General features: G+C 41.6%; 1 protein-coding gene across 1 annotated transcript in view; it reads left to right on the plus strand.

Annotated features, from left to right (window-relative positions):
* The first annotated feature begins 20,525 nt into the window (after positions 1-20,525).
* The window catches only part of plekhg4 (pleckstrin homology domain containing, family G (with RhoGef domain) member 4), a 44,172-nt gene continuing 41,390 nt past the window's right edge, over positions 20,526-23,307 (plus strand). The window contains exon 1 of the mRNA XM_084723777.1: positions 20,526-20,646. Coding sequence (XP_084579903.1) covers positions 20,644-20,646 — 3 coding nt within the window. The 5' untranslated portion in view covers positions 20,526-20,643. The remainder of the gene's footprint in view (positions 20,647-23,307) is intronic.

Consider the following 23,307-nt stretch of genomic DNA (forward strand, 5'->3'; position numbering starts at 1 on the left):
CACTCGCTGCATGTGACCGCACGCTGGACGTCCTGTACTCACTGCATGCTGTCGTCAGATCATGTCACATACTGCTGCAGGGACAGGTCTCATCTGTGTGTTTACACGTCTATACAATGCTGTGATGTCAGAGAACGTGAGACAGGAACCCTCCAGGTGATGGAGGATTTCTGCAAAACAAACATGCTGCACAAAGAAAAGCTTAATATGGAATCTGATAAACAGTGGTTCACTTTATACAAAAACAGTACAACAAGTGGAAAGGAACTTTTAAGGATTCATAAAGTTTAGAACACCTCACGTGTAGGATTGCACAATTAATCAAAACTTTATTGAAATTACAATGTGGCTCTGCAATGTTCAAATCTCAGTAGGTGCAATATTTGTTAAAGGCAAAATGTGTTTAAAGGTTTAAATGAATGAATGTGTTGAGGCAGAGACGTCCTGTCCTACACATCAGATTCTACAGACTCAAACAAACATCTTCCTCTGGTTCAAAAAAATCACACCGCAGTCATGTTAACATGTTCTTCAGTCACCGTAACAATAATAATGCAGTGTTTCCTGTAGCTTTTTTACTTTGGGGGGTGGGGGGGGGGTCTGGGCTGGAATGAGCGTGGTCCGTTGTTGGGGTCTTTGCAGGAGCTTCTCATCAAAGAACCCCTTTACCATGATTACAGAGCATCTGGACCTGAATAAACAGTTAACACTGATTTATGTTCACATTTTTTATTTTAGCAGTGGAACACTGTTTTTATTCATTTATTAATTTATTTATTCATCCATCCATCCATCCATCCATCCATCCATCCATCCATCCATCCATCAATCCATCAATCCATCATCCATCCATCATCCATCCATCCATCCATCCATCCATCCAGTGGTGTGATTTTTGCAGGGATCTGTACCAAACAAAGCTGTTTTCTTCAGTCTGTAAAAATATGATGTGTACTTCAGGACGATGTATTTGTCTGGAGTAATTCCAGCTGAGTATTTGGGAGGCAGATGAAACATTAGTAAATAGGCAAAATAGGGCTGGGCGGTAAACTGGTTCGTACCGAAAACTGGTCTTTATTTTCCTTATGATATGAATTTTTCATATACCGCCATACTAGTGAATAGCCCAAACAACGTCCGGAACGTGCGCGGCGGGAAAGTGTTTCAGCGGGGAACCATTTCACCGCTGCACGCCAACACCACAGGCGTGCTGGCTTGAGCGTGTGCACTAGGGATGTTCCTGGCAACTAATTTCTATGTTGATTAGATGCAAAATTTAATTTAGAATAGTCACTAAGAAAACACAAGGCAGAATTTATTAATTTATAATGTTAAACACTGTCCGAAAAAAATACTGTGTGTATTAAGAGCCATTTGAAGACGTTAGTCACAGTCTACAATCGCCAAATCGTACTTGAAATGCCGCTCAAATGCGCGCTACTTCGCGCTGTGCAATACAAACCTTACACGCTTATGCTTCACCTTTTCAGACTGAAGAGGGTCACAGTGTCTGCGAGTAAAGGACCCAGAGCTAACATTAGCTGCCAGCCTGACACACAGCGTGGCTAACGTTAGCCGTCAGCCTGACACACAGCGTGGCTAACGTTAGCCGTCAGCCTGACACACAGCGTGGCTAACGTTAGCCATCAGCCTGACACACAGCGTGGCTAACATTAGCTGCCAGCCTGATACACAGCGTGGCTAACGTTAGCCATCAGCCTGACACACAGCGTGGCTAACATTAGCTGCCAGCCTGACACACAGCGTGGCTAACGTTAGCAGTGTTAGCAGCAGCAGCTCCGCCTGCAGGTTTATGTCTGTGTCTGTGTTTAATGTGGTCACATGTTTCTCCAGTCGAGTGAATATATATCAGCTTATTCTGTCACAGTCTACATTCATCTGTCCTTCTGGTGGCGACTAGTGTGTGTGGGGACGTTTAATTGTATAGTCGTCCATGTGATGGTAACCATACTTTGAAGGGTTCATGCTTTGCTGTATCTGGACATGAAAAAAACATGACACAGTCCTTATGACAGTAAAATGGGCTGTTTAAAGACAATCAACTGCAGTAATTTTGTTCTCAGTAGAAGAAAATGTGGGTAAGAACACTGTTGCATGAAAAAAAAAAATACCGTCAAATACCGTGAAACCGATATGATTTTTTAAAAAAACGTGATATGAAAATTTTGTCATACCGACCGGCCCTAAGTCAAAAGTTATAGAGACTGTGTAAATTAGACAGAGCTGTCATTGGCTAAGTTTTAAGTCCTTTATTATAAAGTCAGCTGACCCGTCTCCCCTCCTGCCCTCGACCTTTTCTCTACATATTCAGCAGTCATATGAAAGGAGGCCGGTGTGAGTCCATTGAAGCTGCAGTCAGGTTGAAGTGTGGAGGGTTTAGGAACCCTCCAGGGAAGCCTGGCTGACACCTCAAAGGTTTGGATTCTCCACAGAGGCCCCTTCAAGGACACGGCTCAGAATCAGTCACTTTATATGACCAGTTCAGCCCGACAGAAACAGCAGGACAAAGTATTTACTCACAGCAAGAACAGACAGAAGGCAGGAAGACATTTTAATGTAGACAGACAGCAGGAGACTGACTGACTGTTGGAGCAAAATGAAAAGATGGTGGAGGACATTCACAGAAACATCCATCAGTTTGAGACAAACTTGCGGTCTGGTCATAAACTTTGTTTTTTCTAACCATCTTCAGCAGGTTTGTTGGTCTTCACAGGTTCATGTTTGTGATGTGTGTAACTGAACGAACAGAGAGAAGAGAGCAGGAGAAACACTTTAATGTGACGCATCTCTGATCTGTATAATGTGGGCCAGCATTAAACAAACATACGTCTCAACCTATAGAAACAAATCTGTGCATTATGCTTTCTAGATCTGCACCAATTCATCAAATAATCAATTGTTAAATTAATCCCCAACTGTTTTGATAATTGATTTATTGATTGGAATAATTTTTTTAAGGAAAAAAAATCCAGATTCTTTGATTTTAGTTTCTTAAATGTGAATATTTTCTGGTTTCTTTCCTCTCTGACAGTAAACTGAATATCTTTGAGTTGTGGACAAAACAAGACATTTGAGGACGTCATCTTGGACTTTGGGAGACACTGATCAACATGTTTACCATTGTCTGACATTTTATGGAAACCTAGAAAAAGATCAATGAATTAATTGATAATGATTACAGGAAAGACTTGAAAATGGGTGCACACATACAGGAGCGCTCAGATGTATGGACGTATGGACATCCGTGTCCTGCAGTATGTTTGGACATATTTTTCTCAAGACTGACAGTTTATGGACCAAACAACTAATGGATTAATCTAAAAAATGATCAACAGATGAATAAGTAATGGAAATAAACATTAGTTGCAGCCCTGTAACACACACCAGTTTCATTTGGTTGTTATTTTGTTAAAACTTGATGAAGAAAAAGTGACAAACACTTAAATAAATGGTCATTTGTTGGCATTTTTGGTCAGACTTAAACATCTCTTAACACTAATTCACTTAACTCTGATGAAGGCCGAAGCTGAAACACGTTGGCCTGAGAACAAAGTTGAGTTTTAATTCTTTCACCACTGATTCATTTTAAAGTTCCCGTCGCTGTCTACAGGATAAAACATCCTGTAAATGAGTGAATGAGTGAGTTTTCCTGGAGCTTTTCTCACAGGTCTGGACATGAAGCTGTGATGCTGGCAGGAGAACCTGAGAGCTCGTCACTGCCTCTGAGCTTCATGTCACCCTGAGCTTCATGTTGTGCTGCAGCAGGAATGTGTGGATTCAGCCAAACGGAGGCTGAATGTGGAGCTGACTGAAGAGGAGGAGGAGGAGGAGGAACTCCTTCATCACAGCCTGCCGCTCCAAGGACTTGAGCCAACACAGACTCAACTCATGATTAATGTCTGCTGGCTTTTTGTTCAATGAATTACGAAAATGAAACTGAACAAAATGACATGTCATTAACAAGGCCAGAAAATCTGTTTTACAAGAGTCTCAGCAGCTCCAGTGTTTTATTGTCTGTCACTGTGGTTCCTCTACGCAGCGTCATGCGTCATGCACACCATCCGCTTCACTGTCAGAAGAATAATACCACACACTCAACTTCTCATAGTCGAGCAACGGGTCGATTATTTTCTCAATTAATCGCTTATATAATGTCAGAAAATGTTGATCCAAGATGACGTCCTCAAAAGTCTTGTTTTGTCCACAACTCAAAGATATTTGGTTTACTGTCAGAGAGGAGGAAAGAAACCGGACAAAGTTGGTTGGTCCCTAAAATGTCTGATCCATCAATTATCAAAATAGTTTGTGGTTAGTTTAATAGTTGACTAATCGATTGAATGTGTTGTGTGTGCAGCAGAAGTGTGTGTTAAGTTGTGTCTGGTTCTGTGGTTGTTTGCAGGTCAGTTTAGTTAATCAGAAGCAGACTGCAAACAACATCCAACCTGGAGGAAAATCTACAGATAAAGGTAAGAATCAATAACTAATGACAGATGGATGATGATCGATAGAAGATGACAGTGTTTTATGGTTGGCTGATGGCTGACAGTCATGGTGAACCGCATGCTTTTCCTCACTGTAGAAGTCAGGAACTGTTAGGCCAATTATCTGTACAGCTGCTGCTGTACAGGTGTGTGTGTGTGTGTGTGTGTGAGAGAGAGAGAGTGTGTGTGTGAGCTGCTGTTTGAGATCAGCTGAGTGAAGACTGAGTGAGTCTGCTACAGAGCTGATGTGTTGTTGGTGTCTGTGAAGCATTTATCTTTGTGTTAGTGTACTGAAGCACAGCTGAGTCCTACACACACACACACACACACACACACACACACACACACACACACACACACACACACACACACACACACACACACACACTGCTCCCTGTGTGATGCTGTTTATTATTCATGAATTCTGGTTTCCATCATGTCTCCAGAGACCCAGAGTCCCTGTGAGACCACTAAAGACCCTCTGAGGTCAAAGGTCAGTGATGTCAGGGGGACCGTCTGCCACTCAGAGTTAACACATACAACAATAACACACACACACACACACACACACACCACACACACACACACACACACACACACACACAACACACACACCACACACACACACACACACACACACACACATAATAGGAGCAACATATCTGTGTGAGGATTAGTAGGAACTGCTCATACACTGATTTCAGGGCAGGAAATGTGTGTGTTTTAGTTCCACAGCACTTGTTGTTTGTGTTTATGTGTTTGTGAAGAGACTATTATTTCATAAAATAAACCTGGTGATCTTGTGTGATTTGACTGTACAGATACAGAGGAATGCTAAAAACAAACACACCTAAGCAACTCTTGTGTTTACTATTTAGTAAAGGGTGGTATGGGCCAACACACACAATCTGTGTCCAAGCATGTAGGAGAACATACAGCAGTCCACAACTATAGCATCAGTTCAGTCTTTATTGTCCTGCCTGAAATGTGTCTTGCAGCCAGGGCTGTGACAGTATGGATTTTTTCTTACTGCAGTAAAAGCAACATATTCCTGCAGGATGGCGGTTTATCATAATTCCCTTAATAATTCTGTTTTATTGGACTTTATTGCAGCATGCTGTCATCAGCGTAGCTCCTTTAAGGAACAGGGTGTCAGTATGTGTGATGTGTAAGTGAAGCAAAGGGAGCAGCAGACTGATGGATCCATCCATCCATCATCCATCCATCCATCCATCTTCATTAATCAGTTCACTCTTGTCCAGCCATGTGGAGTATCTACAGTCTGACCGCCATGTTGGATCAAAGTCAGACTGACGGCGGTGACCCGTCTGCAGCTTTTTACTGCATGCTTCGGTTGGAGGGCTGAACAGGTGTGTTTGGGTCTAGTCGTGGCGACGTTAACAGTGGCAGGAGATTGACAAGCGCTGTGGTCGGGGCTGGGAGAGATGCTCTCATTTTGGCTAACACTGGCCGCAGAGCTACCTGTGCTTCCTGCCTCGCCACGTACGGTTCGTTGGAAAAACGCCAACATTTTTTCTTGGCGGGGTGAACAGTTGGGGAACCTCCATTTACAACTGTTGTTTGTTTGTTGTTGTTTTTTACCGTAACGGTCTGAAACCGTCTCTCCTCGGCTCTCTGAGTGTGGGTGGGTGAGTCTGTACCGGTTCATGGGTGTCTGCTGTGAGAGAGGAGCGAGGGGGGAGACCCGCCCGTCACAGAGGAGACGAGAAATGCTTTGAAATTAATGTAATGAAACGACAGCAACGCATTCAACTCTGAAATCACACAAGTAAGAGTTAGCTTTTTTATTTGATCAAAAAAGAACAGCTGTTATAAGCCCCTTTGATTAAAATAAAAATGAAATGATGGAATAAGAAAAAAACTACAACTTGAATTTCTGTGTGGGGGTCCTGATGGCAGGGTGGGGGTGTCTGTTGGGGGGCGGGGCGCCCTCCCAAATACACTATAGGGGAAACCGTGTGTTGTAAAGATGATTTGTTCCAGTGTGTGGTGCTGCTGGTCCTGTTGTAACAGGTGTGATGAACATGAAGGCAGGTTGATCCTAATCACAGCAGCGCTCAGCAGAATCTGTTTCTGCTGTTCCAGACGTGTTGAGAGGTCAGGATTTCAGTCTGTATCCCTCCAGCTGCTGTCTGATGAAATAAAAACACCTCACTGCACTTCAGCTGTTTTCATTTCTTTTCCTGGAATCTAAAGTCTCTCATGTTCTCATGTTCTCCTCACACCAGCTCAGAGAATTTCTTCACCCCACTGTCCTTTGAGAGTTTTTCAAACCTCACCACCAGCTTTTTAAAATAGTTGAGCATTTGAAAATAAACACATTTCATGTGTCTGCTAAAGGTTTTCCTTTTTCACATGTTCTCCAGGTTTATTTTTTCACTTTCCTGAGTGTCCTACAAGTATAATATTCCAGGGTTCCTTATAGGGATGTCCCGATACAACTTTTTCACTTCCGATATGATACCGATATTGCAGCCTTGAGTATTGGCCGATACTATATACGATATCGATCCGATACGATATCAGCACGAATCATACATACTTTTATTACTTATTTTGTAGTGTGGAATGTTAGAAAAGTCTTGATCAAGTGATGTGACTCAAACACAGAACAACAGTCAGCAACCAGAGTCTCCTATGGACAGAAGTGCTGGAGCATATCAGAGCGCTTAGATCAGAGATTTTAGATGCAGTCCAATAAAATCCGATACTCATTTTTTGGCTGATATCGGACCGATATCCGATATCAATATCGGATTGGGACACCCCTAGTTCCTTATTCAGTAGCCTTTCAGTGTATTTGCATGTGTTAACTGCCTCTCTGTGTAAACTGATCAGTGCCAATCAGGACTGATCAGGATCTCTATTGATCAACATTTTTATTCAATAAAAGAGAAACAAAAATGTTAGCTTAATTGATAATAAAAATAATCTCAGTGCAGTCCAGTTTTTTCTTTCTTGAAACGGTTACACTTTGCTATGAGCTAACAGCTAAACCACAGGGCAACCATGTCTACTGACAGCTCAGCTCAGGCATCCAACTGACAACAGAGTCTCTGTTGTCAGTTGGATGCCTATATATCAAGAATATATATATATGCCTACATATAGAAACAAGTTTTTGGGTTTTGGCACCAGGCTTTGATTCCCATCCCTACTCTTTAGCTGCTAGATGCTCCTCTGTGTTTAGCAGCTTGTCTCTGTCTCTGCTTGCTTGCTTATTTATCAGGTCATGTACAATGATTTTATCAAACTGCTGAGACTGAAGCAGACAGGATATCTGCTGCAGAACCAAAACCAGGAGCTTAAAGAGGCTAAAAAGCTCAATGATCATCTGTGTGACCCATTGATGACATGAAAGTATTGATCAGAGCAGCTGTGGAGCAGGACTGTGTTGTTGAAGCTCAGGAGGATTCTTCTCCTGCACTATTTAAAGATTTGATTCTCTGTCCAAAGAATGTGCTGTTAACTCCTGCCAACACCCTGTGTGTGTGTGTGTGTGTGTGTGTGTGTGTGTGTGTGTGTGTGTGTGTGTGTGTGTGTGTGTGTGTGTGTGTGTGTGTGTGTGTGTGTGAGTGAACAGCTGTTTGGTGAACTGATAGAGACTCACATGCTTCAGATAGACAGAGAGAGAGAGAGAGCGAGCGAGCAGTGGGAGGAGCTGTGTGAGGCTGCAGGCTGATCCTCAGTCAGCAGCTTCTCTCTGAAATCACTGCTGCTGCTTCTATTCTCACTAAACTCTGATGGAGCTCTGCTGACTCTACTGAACTCTCCTGACTCTGTCTGGACTCTATTGTGGAGCTTGTTTCCTCCTGTCTGCACTCGACTACGTCCCAGAGATCCGGGGTGTTTTGGCCCAGCTGGTCCTGGTCTCTGTTGTCTCTGGGGGTGTCTCAGTTGGATTATTTTACGTTTTTGCTGAGAGGAGCTCAGTGGACTCAGAGGGTAAGTGTCCTGCTCCTTCAGTCTCTTTCTGCTGCTTTGCTGCAGGTTTCTGTGTTTGTGCAGAGATGATTCTGTTCAGAACAAGAGAAATGTTTTTGTCTCTAGCAGTCGGTAAAAACTGGTGTTTGCAGTGTCTCAGAAGTAATGAAAAACACAGGGTGCACAGTTAAAACTCAGTTAATCTCAGCTTTGTGTTAGTGTCTGCAAAGAAAGTTTGAAAATGTGAAAAGAAATAATCCTCAGATTTAAGGAAACAGAAATAGTTTGGGTTAGTGTTGTGAATGTTTTGATGAGAAATATTCTGATTCTGTTGGTTCCTGTCAGGCTCAGTTAGTGTGTGGTTTTTTCTCTGTACAGTGAACAGACAGAAAAGACAGAAACAGTTGAATTTGCACCTCAGTGTGTTGGTTCTCAGGCTACAGTGGTTCAGGGACCTGAAGGACTCCTTTGAACATAATTCACTGGTCCTGGAATTCCTGGAATGTCAGGGGATTTTTAAGGCAGGTAAATGTGTGAGGAAGTTGAGAGAAGATCGGTGAGTGTTTGAGAGGTGGATCAGCTCACGGCAGTGAACTTTCCAGCTCATTTCACACTCGAACAGACAGGACAGACTGAGGAAATGTTTGAAGCTCCAGAGACGAAGAAGAAGAGGCAGAAGGAGAACTGATCAGAGCTTTTACCTGCAGCTCTGTGACTCGGTGTGCACACCTCAATGGTTCTGGGCTCTCTGACTTTCAGATTGGACCAAAGTCGGTCAGTTTGATGTGAGATGTGAACCTTATCCAGTCTGTGGTAAAAATGTTTGTGCGTGTTCATAAAAGTGTGTTAACAGTTCACACAGTGTGTGTGTTTGTGTGTGTGTGTTCAGTGTGAGGCCTGCAGGGGGACAAACTGGCTCCACAGTCTGATGTTGGAGCCAAGATGGAGGCAGGTTACAGCCCACTGCTTCTCAGTCCTCCCAGTCCTCCCAGTCCTCCCAGTCCTCCCAGTTCTCACAGAAATCAGTTCAAATTTGCTTTGATTGTGTTGTAGATTGAGTTTTGCTCGTCTACAGAGTTTACATGAGACTTTATATTGTCCTGAGTTTAGGAACTGAAAAGAATCATAGTTTTCTTTAATTGATCAAATCAGCTGAAACATTTCACTTCACCAGTTTAACCAGTTTAAACTGCAGTGAGCAGGTCGATGCCTTCACGTTTCACTAGTTTCTGGGCTCACAGAAGCTGTTTTCTTCAAAGGAAAATGATTCCAGCAGAGAGGCTGGGCCATCCAGACAAAAAATAATATGTCATTTATTTTATCTCAATCCACAATCTGAAATGTGATCATTTTTCTCAATGTTGAAATGTCCTGTAGACTACGGATGAATCTGGTGACCTCTTTGTGTGTTCTGCCGTCTAGCGGCACATCCATTGCTGCGGTGAGACGTCGTGTCTGTCATTCTCGGTGGTGCTGTTGTGTTTGGAAGGGAACCCCAAAGTTTTCATGGTTCCAGTCAAAATGTTCATTCTCACAGGTCTGGGGTTCCCCTCTAGACCCTGTGATCCAATCTGGATAATTTGATTGACAGCCTTAGAGAGTGGAACCTCAGTAACTGATGAAGCTTCCTTTCAGGATGGAGATATTAACGTTCTTCAAATGTTACACAGTAGTTAGATGATGGTTGTGAGAACAGCCAGAGATGGATAATATAGAAGAGAAAAAGCAGACCGCCTCCATCATGTTTAAATGATGGAGTTCTGTGTAATATCTATTAAAATATCTATGAATTCACATTTTTCATCAGGTATCGAAGGTTTTCATGAACAAAGTTCCTTTCTGTTCATATTTTTTTTACCCGCTGTGAATCAACACACAGTGATGAATGGAAGATTCATTTCCACTAAACCAGAGTTGGTGATTGTTGCACATTAGACAGACGGATCAAGATGAGTTTAGTTTCTGTTGAGTTGAATGAAGTGTTTTTTTTACAGAGTTAACAAGCGATTAAAACTCATCTCAGTTCAATAAAAGACAGAAAGTTGAAGGAGACAAGTTGTTTTTTTTTCTGTTTCATAAAAAAAATGGATGTCAAAATTAGGGATGCACGCAATTAGTTGACTAAACGATTAAACGTCCACACCCACACTAGTTGGCACCAGAAATACTAGTCGTTTATATAATATTTCATTCATGAATGATGCCAGTTATCTGTTGCCTCTAAGATTTTATGCAGCCGTCTGCCACTAGTCAGGGCTGCGTCTCTGTCAGACGGCAGCTCCTCTCGCCCAGCGTGTATGAACCGATCGCCCTGGCAACACCAGATGTTTACATCAGCAAAGTCGGACAGATGAATGTAGACTGTGACAGAATAAGCTGATATATATTCACTCGACTGGAGAAACGTGACCACATTAAACACAGACACAGACAGAAACCTGCAGGCGGAGCTGCTGCTGCTGCTAACACTGCTAACATTAGCCACGCTGTGTGTCAGGCTGACAGCTAACGTTAGCCACGCTGTGTGTCAGGCTAGCAGCTAACGTTAGCCACGCTGTGTGTCAGGCTAGCAGCTAACGTTAGCCACGCTGTGTGTCAGGCTAGCAGCTAACATTAGCCACGCTGTGTGTCAGGCTAGCAGCTAACGTTAGCCACGCTGTGTGTCAGGCTAGCAGCTAACGTTAGCCACGCTGTGTGTTAGGCTAGCAGCTAACGTTAGCTCTGGGTCCTTTACCTGCAGACACTGTGACCCTCTTCAGTCTGAAAAGGTGAAGTGTTTAGTGAGTTGTTGTCATGTTTTGTACATTAATGTGTAGGTTTGTGTTGTATAGAGCAAAGTAGTGCACATCTCAGCTGCATTTAAAGTACGAGTTGTTGATTGTAGACTGTGATTAACGGCTTCAAATGACTCTTAATACACAGTATTTTTTGGACAGTGTTTAACATTATAGATTAATACATTCTGCTAAGTTTTAACAGTTTTCTTAGTGTTAGACTAGTGGACTAATCTAAATTTCAAAGATCACATGATCATAAAAGAACACTGTTGAAGTCCTCACAACTCATCTGTTCGGTTTATAGTTTCAGCCAATGAAGAGTCACGTGAAGTGATTCATCAAATCAGCAGAAACATGAAGTCGTCTTCATCCCTCAGTTTGTTCAGGACGTGTAGAGGTTTTGTGAAGTTTGGAAACAGAAGTCAGAGGACGTCAGATACCATGATCTCTCCGATTTGTCTGAATGGTGGAAAACAATCGATCACGATGTTGATCAGAAATGATCACATTGATCCTCCTGTAGTCTGTCAGTGTTTTTGTTCGTCAGGTCATTAACTGCTGCTGCAGCTGTGATTTTAGTGCAGTGTTTAGTTTTCAGGCAGGTTCTCATCACTGGTGATCACAGATAGAGGAGCAGTCAATCAATCAATCATTCATAAAATGCAAAACTTGTTTTTCACATATTAAGTTTAATTTTCCTTATTCAACAAGTGCCTCCACCGGACAAAACGATGTGAAATGAAGTACAGTCACTGCCATTTCTAGACTGTCACTCAATTATTGATTAATGTTTTTTTTTTTTTTTTTTTTAAATGGTTAAATTCTTATTGGTGATTAATTAAATAATGATCAGCCTTTTCTTCTTTTCTTTAACAACCTGAATCAGAGATGATCTGACAGAGTCTGACTGAAACATAAATCTGGATTTACTGCTTTGCTAACTATCTGACACACACACACACACACACACACACAGATTGTTACTGTTACTGAGGCGTTTAAAAAATGTGAACAGAGTGATGAGCCAGAGGCTGCAGATCTGCTGCTGCAGGTGGGGGCCTGCCTCTCTCTCTCTCTCTCTCTCTCTCTCTCTCTCTCTCTCTGTGTTTTTTTTTGTGTTTGATTTTAATTTGTATGATGTTTAAAGTGATAGTTCACCCAAAAATGAAATTTCACTCAATGTCTTCTCCCCCCTGTGCTGATGTGAGGATGGATGAAGATCTCCAGTTCATAAAACAGAACTGCAGCTAAATCCACTACAATAGAAATGAACGGTGACCAGTTTTAAAATGTAAAAAAAGAAACACAAAATGTCTCCATGCTGCTCATGTCCTGTGATCCAGGTGTCTGTAAGCTGTGACATTAAAATTTGACCCAGAAAGACGTCATTTCCACCATGTTTTTAGTCTAAATGTCAGCTGTAGCCTCTCAGACCTGATCCTCATGCACACGCCTGAAGCAGGAACACAAGTTGGACCTTTCTCGGTCTGGAGAGGATTTTGTACATCTCCACCACCAGGTTTGTGTTGCTCTCGCGCTGTAGTCCGCAGCTGCATGTGGGTCTGTTTGAGCTGCAGCTGCCTCGTCCATCTGTCTGAGTTCCTCGTCAGTATATTCAGGCTCAAACAAATATGGCTGAGAAAGAAATGATGTTCCTCTTCTATGTCGAAGTCCTTGGTGGAGGACCAGAAGGACTCTCTGTCCAGAAGTCCAGATGTCCTGACTGACTGACGTCACTGGTAGTTTATCTGTTGAAAAAACAAAAACAAACCAGATCTCTCAACATTAAAAGCTAAAAACATAAAGCTCTAAATTATTTGACTTAAAGATTGTTGTTATTGATTAATCTGATAATTATTTTGTGATTAATCTTTTAGTCCAAACATGTCTCAAGGTGAATGTCTCACTTTGTCCAAACAGAGCTTCAGTTCACTGTGATTAAAAAATAAGACAGAAATCCTCACACTTTGAAAAGCAGGATATGGTGAATATTTTTTTTCTTGATAAATGATTTAAATGGTTAATCAGTGATCAGAGTTGTTGATTAATTTCCTGTCCAGTGACTGATTGATTAGTTCACTGATTGGTGGGGTGGGGGGGCTGTCTACTCTGTCTGTGTGTGTGCATTCGCGTGTGTGTGTGTGTGTGTGTGTGTGTGTGTGTGTGTGTGTGTGTGTGTGTGTGTGTGTGTGTGTGTGTATGTGTATGTGTGTGTGCACAGTGGTCTGTGTAATGAGACTGGGACCAGGCAGGAATCACAAAGGTGACCTTCACTTCACCTCCTGCTCCTTCTAATGAGGGAAAAGTCCAGGTCCTTCCCTCTGTCCTGACTTGTACTGAAATGTGCTGAAGCTTTGTGTGTGTGTGTGTGTGTGTGTGTGTGTGTGTGTGTGTGTGTGTGTGTGTGTGTGTGTGTGTGTGTGTGTGTGCGCGTGCACGCGTCTGTGTCCGTGTCCTCTCCGTCTCTGTTAGTCTTCAGTAGATAAATCAGTTGACCTTCAGGTAGCTCTCTGATACACTGAACTCACTTGCTGTAGGTTGTTTCTGTTTTTTACTGTGGTATTGATTGAGGTATTGATAATTGTGGAAATTCAGTAGTACAGGTATCAACTACTAACTTTCTGATATGGTGACATACTTGGTGTCAGGATGAGGAACAGGTTCTGGTTCTGTTTGGTCAGATCTCCTCATGTCCTCCTGATGTGTGTGCAGACCTGATCTCACTGACAGGAAATGAACTCTGGTCTGAATCCTTCACTCAGACCTCCTCCTCCTCCTCCTCCTCCTCCTCCTCCTCCTCCTCCTCCTCCTCCTCCTCCTCTCCTTCATTTCCTCCTCACTGCGTCTCCTGTCCTGCTCTGTGTACCCACAATGCACCGTGCCCTCCTCAGACAGCTGACAGAACATCTGTGTGGTTGTCTCCCAGAAGCTCAGCCTGTTCTTGAACCAATCAGAGAGCAGCTAACAGTTCTCATAGCCTGTTCTCCTCTGGTTCTGAATGTGGTTCTGATTATCTCCTGACTGGAACCAGAATCTGTCTCAGAGACAACAAACACTTTTCTTCAGACTCTCTGACTGAGGAGGAGGAGAACAACAGGGAGAACACAGACAGAACGTCTCTCACATGTCAATCAATCAAAAATCAATTAGACTGATGTCAACTTGAATTTTGATCAGCATTTTCTGATATTTTATGATCCAAATAATGAATTGATTGGTGCAAAAATTATTGCCAGATTGATCACTAGTTGGAAAATAGGTCCAAACGTATGGACTTGTTGACACATGTTTTTCAGTTGACAGGATTACTATTACTTAATTTTCCGATATTTTCTAGGTGATTAATCTAGAAAGTAATTGACCAGTGAATTGAATTGAGTTCGACTTCTCTGCTAACTGAGGACACTGGTGTCACTTGTGTAGAACATTAAGTCCTCAGATGTGTCCGGTTGTACACACTCAGGACAGCATCTTGTCTTTTTATAGTCGTCCCTGTGTTTGTGATTCTTCTGTGAGGACTGTGTGAGCAGTTTGACTCGGCTCAGTGAACTCAGACTTCAGTAATCCTGACAGATGACGAGCTCCGTTCACTGAAGGAATCCATCGATTAGTGAACTTTTGAGTTCTTGTTCTACTCAGCAGGACTGAGGTTTGACTGGTGAGACAGTGTTTGAGTCCTGATCTTTGACTTTGATTAGAGACGTTGTCCCTGATGTTGTTGACCTTTGACCTGCTGGTATTAAACCACAGGAACAGACTGTTTCAGTCAACTGGAGCACGACAGGCTCCGCCTCTTCTCACCACAGTCGGCGACAGAGGTCAGAGGTCACTGCTGCTTCAGGAGAGTCTGAGGCCGACGTGATGAATGTTTCATCCAGGTGTGAAAATCACACTGACCTGAGGTCTGTAGAGGTGTTCAGAGTGAAAAGCTGACCAGTAAGAGTAGTTCTCCTGTCTGGTGTGACCTCTGACCTCCTGATGGATGATGATGATGATGATGATGATGATGATGATGATGATGATCCTGGTGATGATGCAGGAAGTGGAGCTGAATGTTTGTGGATGAAAAGTGGAAGAGAAGGAGATGTTTTACCTGTGAGTGTCTCTGCAGCACAGACGCTCTCAGGGTTTTAAAATACATTTTAATCAATGTTTTGATCCAAACCAGATCAGAATCAACAAATGTTGATCTGCTTTTTATTTTACAATGTTGGCCTCTAGATTTTATATTTTCTTATCATTTCTGTATTTTATGTATTTAATTCTTTTCTTGAACAGGACTAACTGTGATGGAACCCAGTTTCCTCCTGAGGATCAATAAAGTCTTTCTGGTTCTGCTTCTGATTTATTCTTGTTTTAAATGAATCAGATGTGAATTGTGTTTAGTTCAGAGGATGTTTCCACTCTGACTGTGTGAACAAGATAACTGACTTTCTAAATTCTTTAAAACATTATAGATTACATACATTAATAAATAATCTGATGTCACATCAGGTTCTGTTTCTGTGGAGTTTTGATTAAACTGACTGATGTGTAACTGCAGGAACATTTTAATGGAAACAGCCTGAAAACGACAGATGGAGAAAAATGTGAACACATGAAGTGTGTGTGTGTGTGTGTGTGTGTGTGTGTGTGTGTTGTATAGAACATAATGTAGAAGGTAAACAGGCTCATGTGGCCTCTGATGGAAACCAAAGTGTTTGAACAGGACTTGGATGAATCTGTTCTTTGTTCATGTGTTCATTTGTCACCGTGGACACATTCATCTGTCGTGTCCATCAGACAAACTTCATTATGTGCTGATGCAGCCGTCTGTTGTTGTGTGTGCAGTCATTTCTCACACGGACCAGGTCACGGTCAGCGTTCACACGTCTGCATGAAAGAAAACGGAGCTCCACATCTCAAATGAACTGTTGTCAAACAGAGACGACATGTTCCAGCAGACTTTGATACCAGAACCACATATTATCTGGTTCTTTTGTGATGTTTTCAGTTATTTAAAATAAACCCATGTTGCTGCTGGACAGAATTTGCTGTCAGTCTTTCAAAATGTGGTAATCAAACACTGTTTTAAAGATAATTAACATTTAACCTAACAATACTACCCATGTGGAATTCATCTGTTATTTATTTTGAAAATAGATCAGAATTATTTGATGATGAACTGTCCTCAGTAGGGCTGCAAGATGTGGTAAAAAAAAAAGGCACATTGCAGTTAGACTGAAATTATAATTATACAAAACGATTAGTGGAAATAACAAGTCTTACATCACAGTTTTCATTTAAATTGAAAAAAGAAACATTGTGATGATGTGATATTTATTGAGGTCTGAACCAAACAAACAAGATTTTTAGGTCAGCTCATCTCTGAAGCTCCACTAAACCTCACTGTAATGATGTTTTTTCAAAAAATAGTGATTTGTATTTTGCATGGGGCCATTTATTGTAACCGATTGTAATTGATTTTATTGATATTTATTGCACTTTTATTGTAATAAACTGTGCAGCAGTTGTGTGCAGTGGAATGTGAGTGAGTTCAAGGTGTTTCTGGGTGGAGCCTCCTGTTTGATCAGGTTGTTTGAATCATGTTTGATCAACCTGAGTTGATGTGAGTCAGTGAAAAGAGTGAACTTCCTACTGAACCCATTCATAAAGTCACTCTGTACACACACTCTGTACACACACTCTGAGGTCACTGACTGATGATCTGTGTGTGTGTGTGTGTGTTTTCTATGTAGGTCAGCTCACCTGTCACACTCTGTTGTCTCAGGTGTGTACACAGGTATGTGTGCAGGTGTTAGCACACTAACTTCAGCATGATAGCATGTGAAGTTACATTAGCATGCTAACATGCTACATCAGTAATAATCTTTAATTCCAGCTGAGGCTGATTTAGAGGTGTCCTGTCATCATAAACTGAAGTGTTGGACAGGTGTAAACTTTAAACTAAATGACAAGATATCAGATCATGTGACTTAGTCATTTCTGCTCGGTAAACCTAAAATCAAAGACATTGGATACATTTCTAAGTCCTTATCAAATATTTTTCCATTTCACATAATACTACAGACCAATACCTTTGTAATTTCTAACATGTCTATAGGCAGTGGGTGAGGGTACCCATTTCAGTTTTACATTTGAGACACACAGGAGAAAGTGAGGGGTCAGAAGAATGCCTGTGACTAGGATGTGTGTATACATATATATATGTATATATATATATATATGTATATATATGTGTATATGTATATACATATGTATATACATATACATATATATATATATATATATATATATATATATATATATATATATATGTACACACACTCTGTGACGCTGTACACTTGTGACGCTGCCATATATATATATATATAGTGTGTATAGTATATATAGTGTGTATATGTATATCTCTGGTCATCACATCAGTGTGATCAATCGAAGTGATTGATGTCTCTGACAGGAAGGTGTCCTCCATGTTGAAGGACTGATGGACATCCTGCAGCCTCAGATCCATGCTGGTGGTCTGTGCTCAGGAGAACAGGGTTTATCTCGTCTGTAAAAATCCTCACAGGAAGTAGGGAGACCCAGCAGAGCTCCCAGTGCTCCCATTAAAGCTCTGACAGGGGGAGGGGGGGACCATTTAATCCAACATGTCACCTCCTCACAGCCACGCTCATTGTGACGCTGCCAGTTTGTCTCACAGCTCGGCTCGCTCGCATGTTTTCTCCACAGTGACGGATTGACTGACTCCCAGCAGCACCATGGAGACCAGTACAAACCCAGACCCTGAACTGGTTTCACTGGTGCTGCAGGACCACCTCTGTGTGACTGTAGACTAATACCTGACAGGGCTCCAGACTGCAACTAAATGGTCGCATTTTGCGACTTAAATTTGAGACAGTGCGAGTAAATTTTTCATCTACTCGTGCATGTGCGACCAGTAAACTTGCTGTTTTTTTTTTTTTATTATTGAATATTTTTTGTTGCTGACAAACTTCTGCTCCACACTTCAGCCCAGTAGTTGACAGTAATGTGCAACTGAGCTGGTTTGCCAGCTGACATTAATTCCAAAAGATGAAGAAAGGAGACGAACACCAAAGAAGAAGAAGGCGGGCCAATGTGTGTGAGAGCGGGGGGTGAATGACCACTGCAGTGTTTCCCCTATAGTTTATTTGGGAGGGCGCCCCGCCCCTCTTTTTATCAAATAAAAAAGCTAACTCTTACTTGTGTGATTTCAGAGTTGAATGCGTTGCTGTCGTTTCATTACATTAATTTCAGTGCATTTCTCGTCTCCTCTGTGACGGGCGGGTCTCCCCCCTCGCTCCTCTCTCACAGCAGACACCCATGAACCGGTACAGACTCACCCACCCACACTCAGAGAGCCGAGGAGAGACGGTTTCAGACCGTTACGGTAAAAAATAACAACAAGCAAACAACAGTTGTAAATGGAGGTTCCCCAACTGTTCACCCCGCCAAGAAAAAATGTTGGCGTTTTTCCAACGAACCGTACGTGGCGAGGCAGGAAGCACAGGTAGCTCTGCGGCCAGTGTTAGCCAAAATGAGAGCATCTCTCCCAGCCCCGACCACAGCGCTTGTCAATCTCCTGCCCCTGTTAACGTCGCCACGACTCGACCCAAACACACCTGTTCAGCCCTCCAACCGAAGCACGCAGTAAAAAGCTGCAGACGGGTCACCGCCGTCAGTCTGACTTTGATCCAACATGGCTGACTGTAGATACTCCACATGGCTGGACAAGAGCGAACTGATTAATAAAGATGGATGGATGATGGATGGATGATGGATTGATGGATGGATGGATGGATTGATGGATGATGGATGGATGATGGATTGATGATGGATGGATTGATGGATGATGGATGGATGGATGGATTGATGGATGATGGATGGATGATGGATTGATGATGGATGGATTGATGGATGATGGATGGATGGATGGATTGATGGATGATGGATGGATGATGGATTGATGATGGATGGATTGATGGATGATAGATGAATGGATGGATGGATGGATGGATGGATGGGTGATGGATGGATGATGGATTGATGATGGATGGATTGATGGATGATGGATGGATGGATGGATTGATGGATGATGGATGGATGATGGATTGATGATGGATGGATTGATGGATGATGGATGGATTGATGGATGATGGATGGATGATGGATTGATGGATGGATGGATGGATGGATGGATGGATGATAGATAGATGGATGGATGGATGGATGATGGATGGATGATGGATTGATGATGGATGGATGATGGATTGATGATGGATGGATTGATGGATGATGGATGGATTGATGGATGATGGATGGATGATGGATTGATGATGGATGGATTGATGGATGATGGATGGATGAATGGATTGATGGATGATGGATGGATTGATGGATGATGGATGGATGATGGATTGATGATGGATGGATTGATGGATGATAGATGAATGGATGAATGGATGGATGGATGGATGGATGGGTGATGGATGGATGATGGATTGATGATGGATGGATTGATGGATGATGGATGGATGGATGGATGGATGGATGGATGGATAAATAAATAAATTAATGAATAAATGAATAAAAACAGTGTTCCACTGCTAAAATAAAAAATGTGAACATAAATCAGTGTTAACTGTTTATTCAGGTCCAGATGCTCTGTAATCATGGTAAAGGGGTTCTTTGATGAGAAGCTCCTGCAAAGACCCCAACAACGGACCACACTCATTCCAGCCCAGACCCCCCCCCCCCCCCCCCCCTTCCAAAGTAAAAAAGTACAGGAAACACTGCACATTAATCTTGGAGCCGGTGGTTCGATGCCCAGACTCTCCTGTCCACATGTCAAAGACTCCCTGTTAGTGTTTTCAAAAGTATCAGTCAATATTGATTCTTGATATCTGAAAATCAATACTCATGTTTCACAGTATCAATATTCCAGAGAAAGACACTGAGCTCAAGTTAGGACCACATGACCAAAATAAAATAAAATCCAAATTTCACTTATTTGTTTTTCCATTTTCTTAGAAATTGAATCTTTTTTTAATGTTTACATTTAAATGATGAATTGATAAATATTGATCCGTCCTGTTTGCCGATAATAAAGGTTTCAGATGGATCAATATGATGCTGTAAGACAATCAGCTGCCAGCAGAGAGAGACAGAGAGATGAGGAAGAGGAGGGGGGAGGGGTCAGAGAGGAGTGACTGACAGCTGGTGGGCGGGGCTTAACATGTCAGAGGCTCAACTGAGTTACAGCAGAATCAGACCTGAACGGACGAGAGACACTCACAGAGTACAGAGACTCACAGAGAGAGAGAGAGAAAGAGAGAGAGAGAAAATGGTACATAAGTGGAAAAAACAACAACTGACAACAAAACACCACAGACAGCATCATGGTAAGATCACTGAAACACACACACACACACACACACTGACTGAGCTGTAGCACATGGAGACAGACACAGAGAGAGTGGGTCTGTGTGTGTGTGTGTGTGTGTTTATTGGGTGGGGGAGGGGGTGTAGGGGGTGTAGGTTTTCCAGCAAGGTGTATTCTTTAAACATTTGTCTTGAGGTGTGTGTGTTTTCAGTCAGTTAAAGTCGTTACTCTGTGTGTGTGTGTGTGTGTGTGTGTGTGTGTGTGTGTGTGTGTGTGTGTGTGTAGCTGCAGCAGGAGGAGGAAACACAGCTGAAGCTCTGCAGTGTGTGTTTGGTAAAATGAAGTCAGACTGAATTTGAATTTTGTCCTCAGGTGATCGGTTCAGTCTTTGTTCAGGATGAGAAACAGATGAGAGTAAAAAGACTCACATGTCTGTGAAACAAAGAGAGATATCTCAGATTAACAGAACAAATATCATTCACACATAATAACACACAATAACCATAAAAACGCTAGTAAGCATGAAGTAAAAACAAATGAAATCAGGTAAAACCAGCTAATAAAACAAGTTAAAAACAAGACATAAGGAAAATAAGACATGGACTCCTTTTGTTTGTGTCTTTGTTTTTCCAAACTTTGCTGCAGAGATCTCAGAAGAATCTGTCAGGGTGGATTTTGTGGAATTGGTGCAGCAGATGTGTAGAAATATTTCTAAGATTTGAGCAGATTAAAATGTTGATTTAGCTGCAGTGATGATGTTGTTGTTTATTGTTGTTGTGGACGTGGAGACACAGATGGAAACCTGTTAATGTCTGTGTCCTGCTGTGGACTGTGTGTGGACATTTGGTCAGTGAAGACTCAGCTGCTGTTTGAACTGTCGTTGTCTCTTGGTTTTGTCCCTCACCTCTTCCTGTAGTCTGTCTGCTTTTATGTCACATTTGCTATTTTTTTTTCTTGGAAACTGAAGTCTGATTGTGTTTTTCTTTGGATTTATACTTTTATTCTTATAATTTGCAAAAATGCTAAATAGAAAATCCTTAATGTATACACCAGTACACGAAACAATACATAAACTGTGTGGAACAAATGCATTAAATAAAATGAACTTATATCTAATGAAAAAGGGAGGCATGAGAAAATACTCACAGCGCAAACAGTTAAACAGTAACAAAAGAAAAAAATAAAAGAAACAGATTAAAAAATGTAAAAATAACAAATAAATGTTTTTCCAATGTTACACAATAAGATGGAGGACAAAAGGATTTATATATATTTAACTTCCATTATTGTCCCATTTCAACATGTCTTGAATATAAGTAAACTACCTGGTTAGTTCTGTAGTTTAGTACTTCAGTGGTTTACTTCTTCAGTGGTTCAGTGGTTCAGTAGTTTAGTACTTCAGTGGTTTACTTCTTCAGTGGTTCAGTGGTTCAGTAGTTTAGTACTTCAGTGGTTCAGTAGTTTAGTGGTTTAGTTCTTCAGTGGTTCAGTGGTTCAGTAGTTTAGTACTTCAGTGGTTCAGTAGTTTAGTGGTTTAGTTCTTCAGTGGTTCAGTAGTTTAGTGGTTTAGTTCTTCAGTGGTTCAGTAGTTTAGTACTTCAGTGGTTCAGTAGTTTAGTGGTTTAGTTCTTCAGTGGTTCAGTAGTTTAGTGGTTTAGTTCTTCAGTAGTTTAGTTCTTCAGTGGTTCAGTAGTTGTGTCTTTAGTTCCTCCTGGTTGTGAGCACAGTTCACTGAGCCGTGTGGTTTTGGTTCAGATCTCTTCAGATGATTCCTGACATATAAACTCCATGTTGTTCCTTCATTTTTCTCATGTGAGGACAGAAGAATGAAAAGTGTTGATGTGTAAATGAAGACAACGGTCGTGAAGTTTAGCAGAGATGAACAATGGTCACGTCTGTCAAAGTTAATCAAACTCATCTGAACTGAGTCATTTCATCAATATAAATGTTAATATTCATAGTTAATCACCAAACTGTAAATATTGAGCTCGTCCTGCAGAACTGGGCCCTGCTTCAGCTCTTTTATTTACTGTATTCGTACATGAACATGTTTACGTCCAAATCAGATTTGAATTGACTTGTGGTTCCTGGATAGTAAATCAGATGATTTAAACTCTGAAACATTAAATGTAAACACTGTAGTACATTAAATTATTGAGATTTGAAGAAATTTATATTGTTAATTAATCTAGATGACAGTGAACCAATAGAAAATGATTAATCTGTCAATATGTTTACTGTTTCAGTGGAAAACATTAAAGCTTCAGTTAAAATCCACCTGCTGCCATTCTGTGGTTTACATCAACACAGGTGTTAGAAAATGATTCATGACTGAACCAAAACTGAGCCGTTAAAATAATCTTTTTTTTTTTTTTTTAGTGATTTAAGGCTTTGTTTTAATCGATTTTACTGATACATCTTCCACTCTTATTGATGACTATAGATTATGTAAAGTGATGTGATCCTGACTAACAGGATTTAATGAGACCTGAACTGTCTGGTCTCTGGACCTGATTCTTCTCCTGGTTCTGTCTGTGGAGCAGTTTGTGAAATCTCTGGTGATGATGATGATGATGATGATGATGATGATGATGGTGCATCAGCTGGGTGTTGTAACTGAAGGACACCTCAGGCTGTTGTTTCTGTCACTGATTCACACACCTGATGAGGTGGTGTTGTT

Source organism: Lutjanus erythropterus, chromosome 1 (assembly GCF_056507025.1).
Source record: "Lutjanus erythropterus isolate fLutEry1 chromosome 1, fLutEry1.hap2, whole genome shotgun sequence".
NCBI lineage: Eukaryota > Metazoa > Chordata > Actinopteri > Lutjaniformes > Lutjanidae > Lutjanus > Lutjanus erythropterus.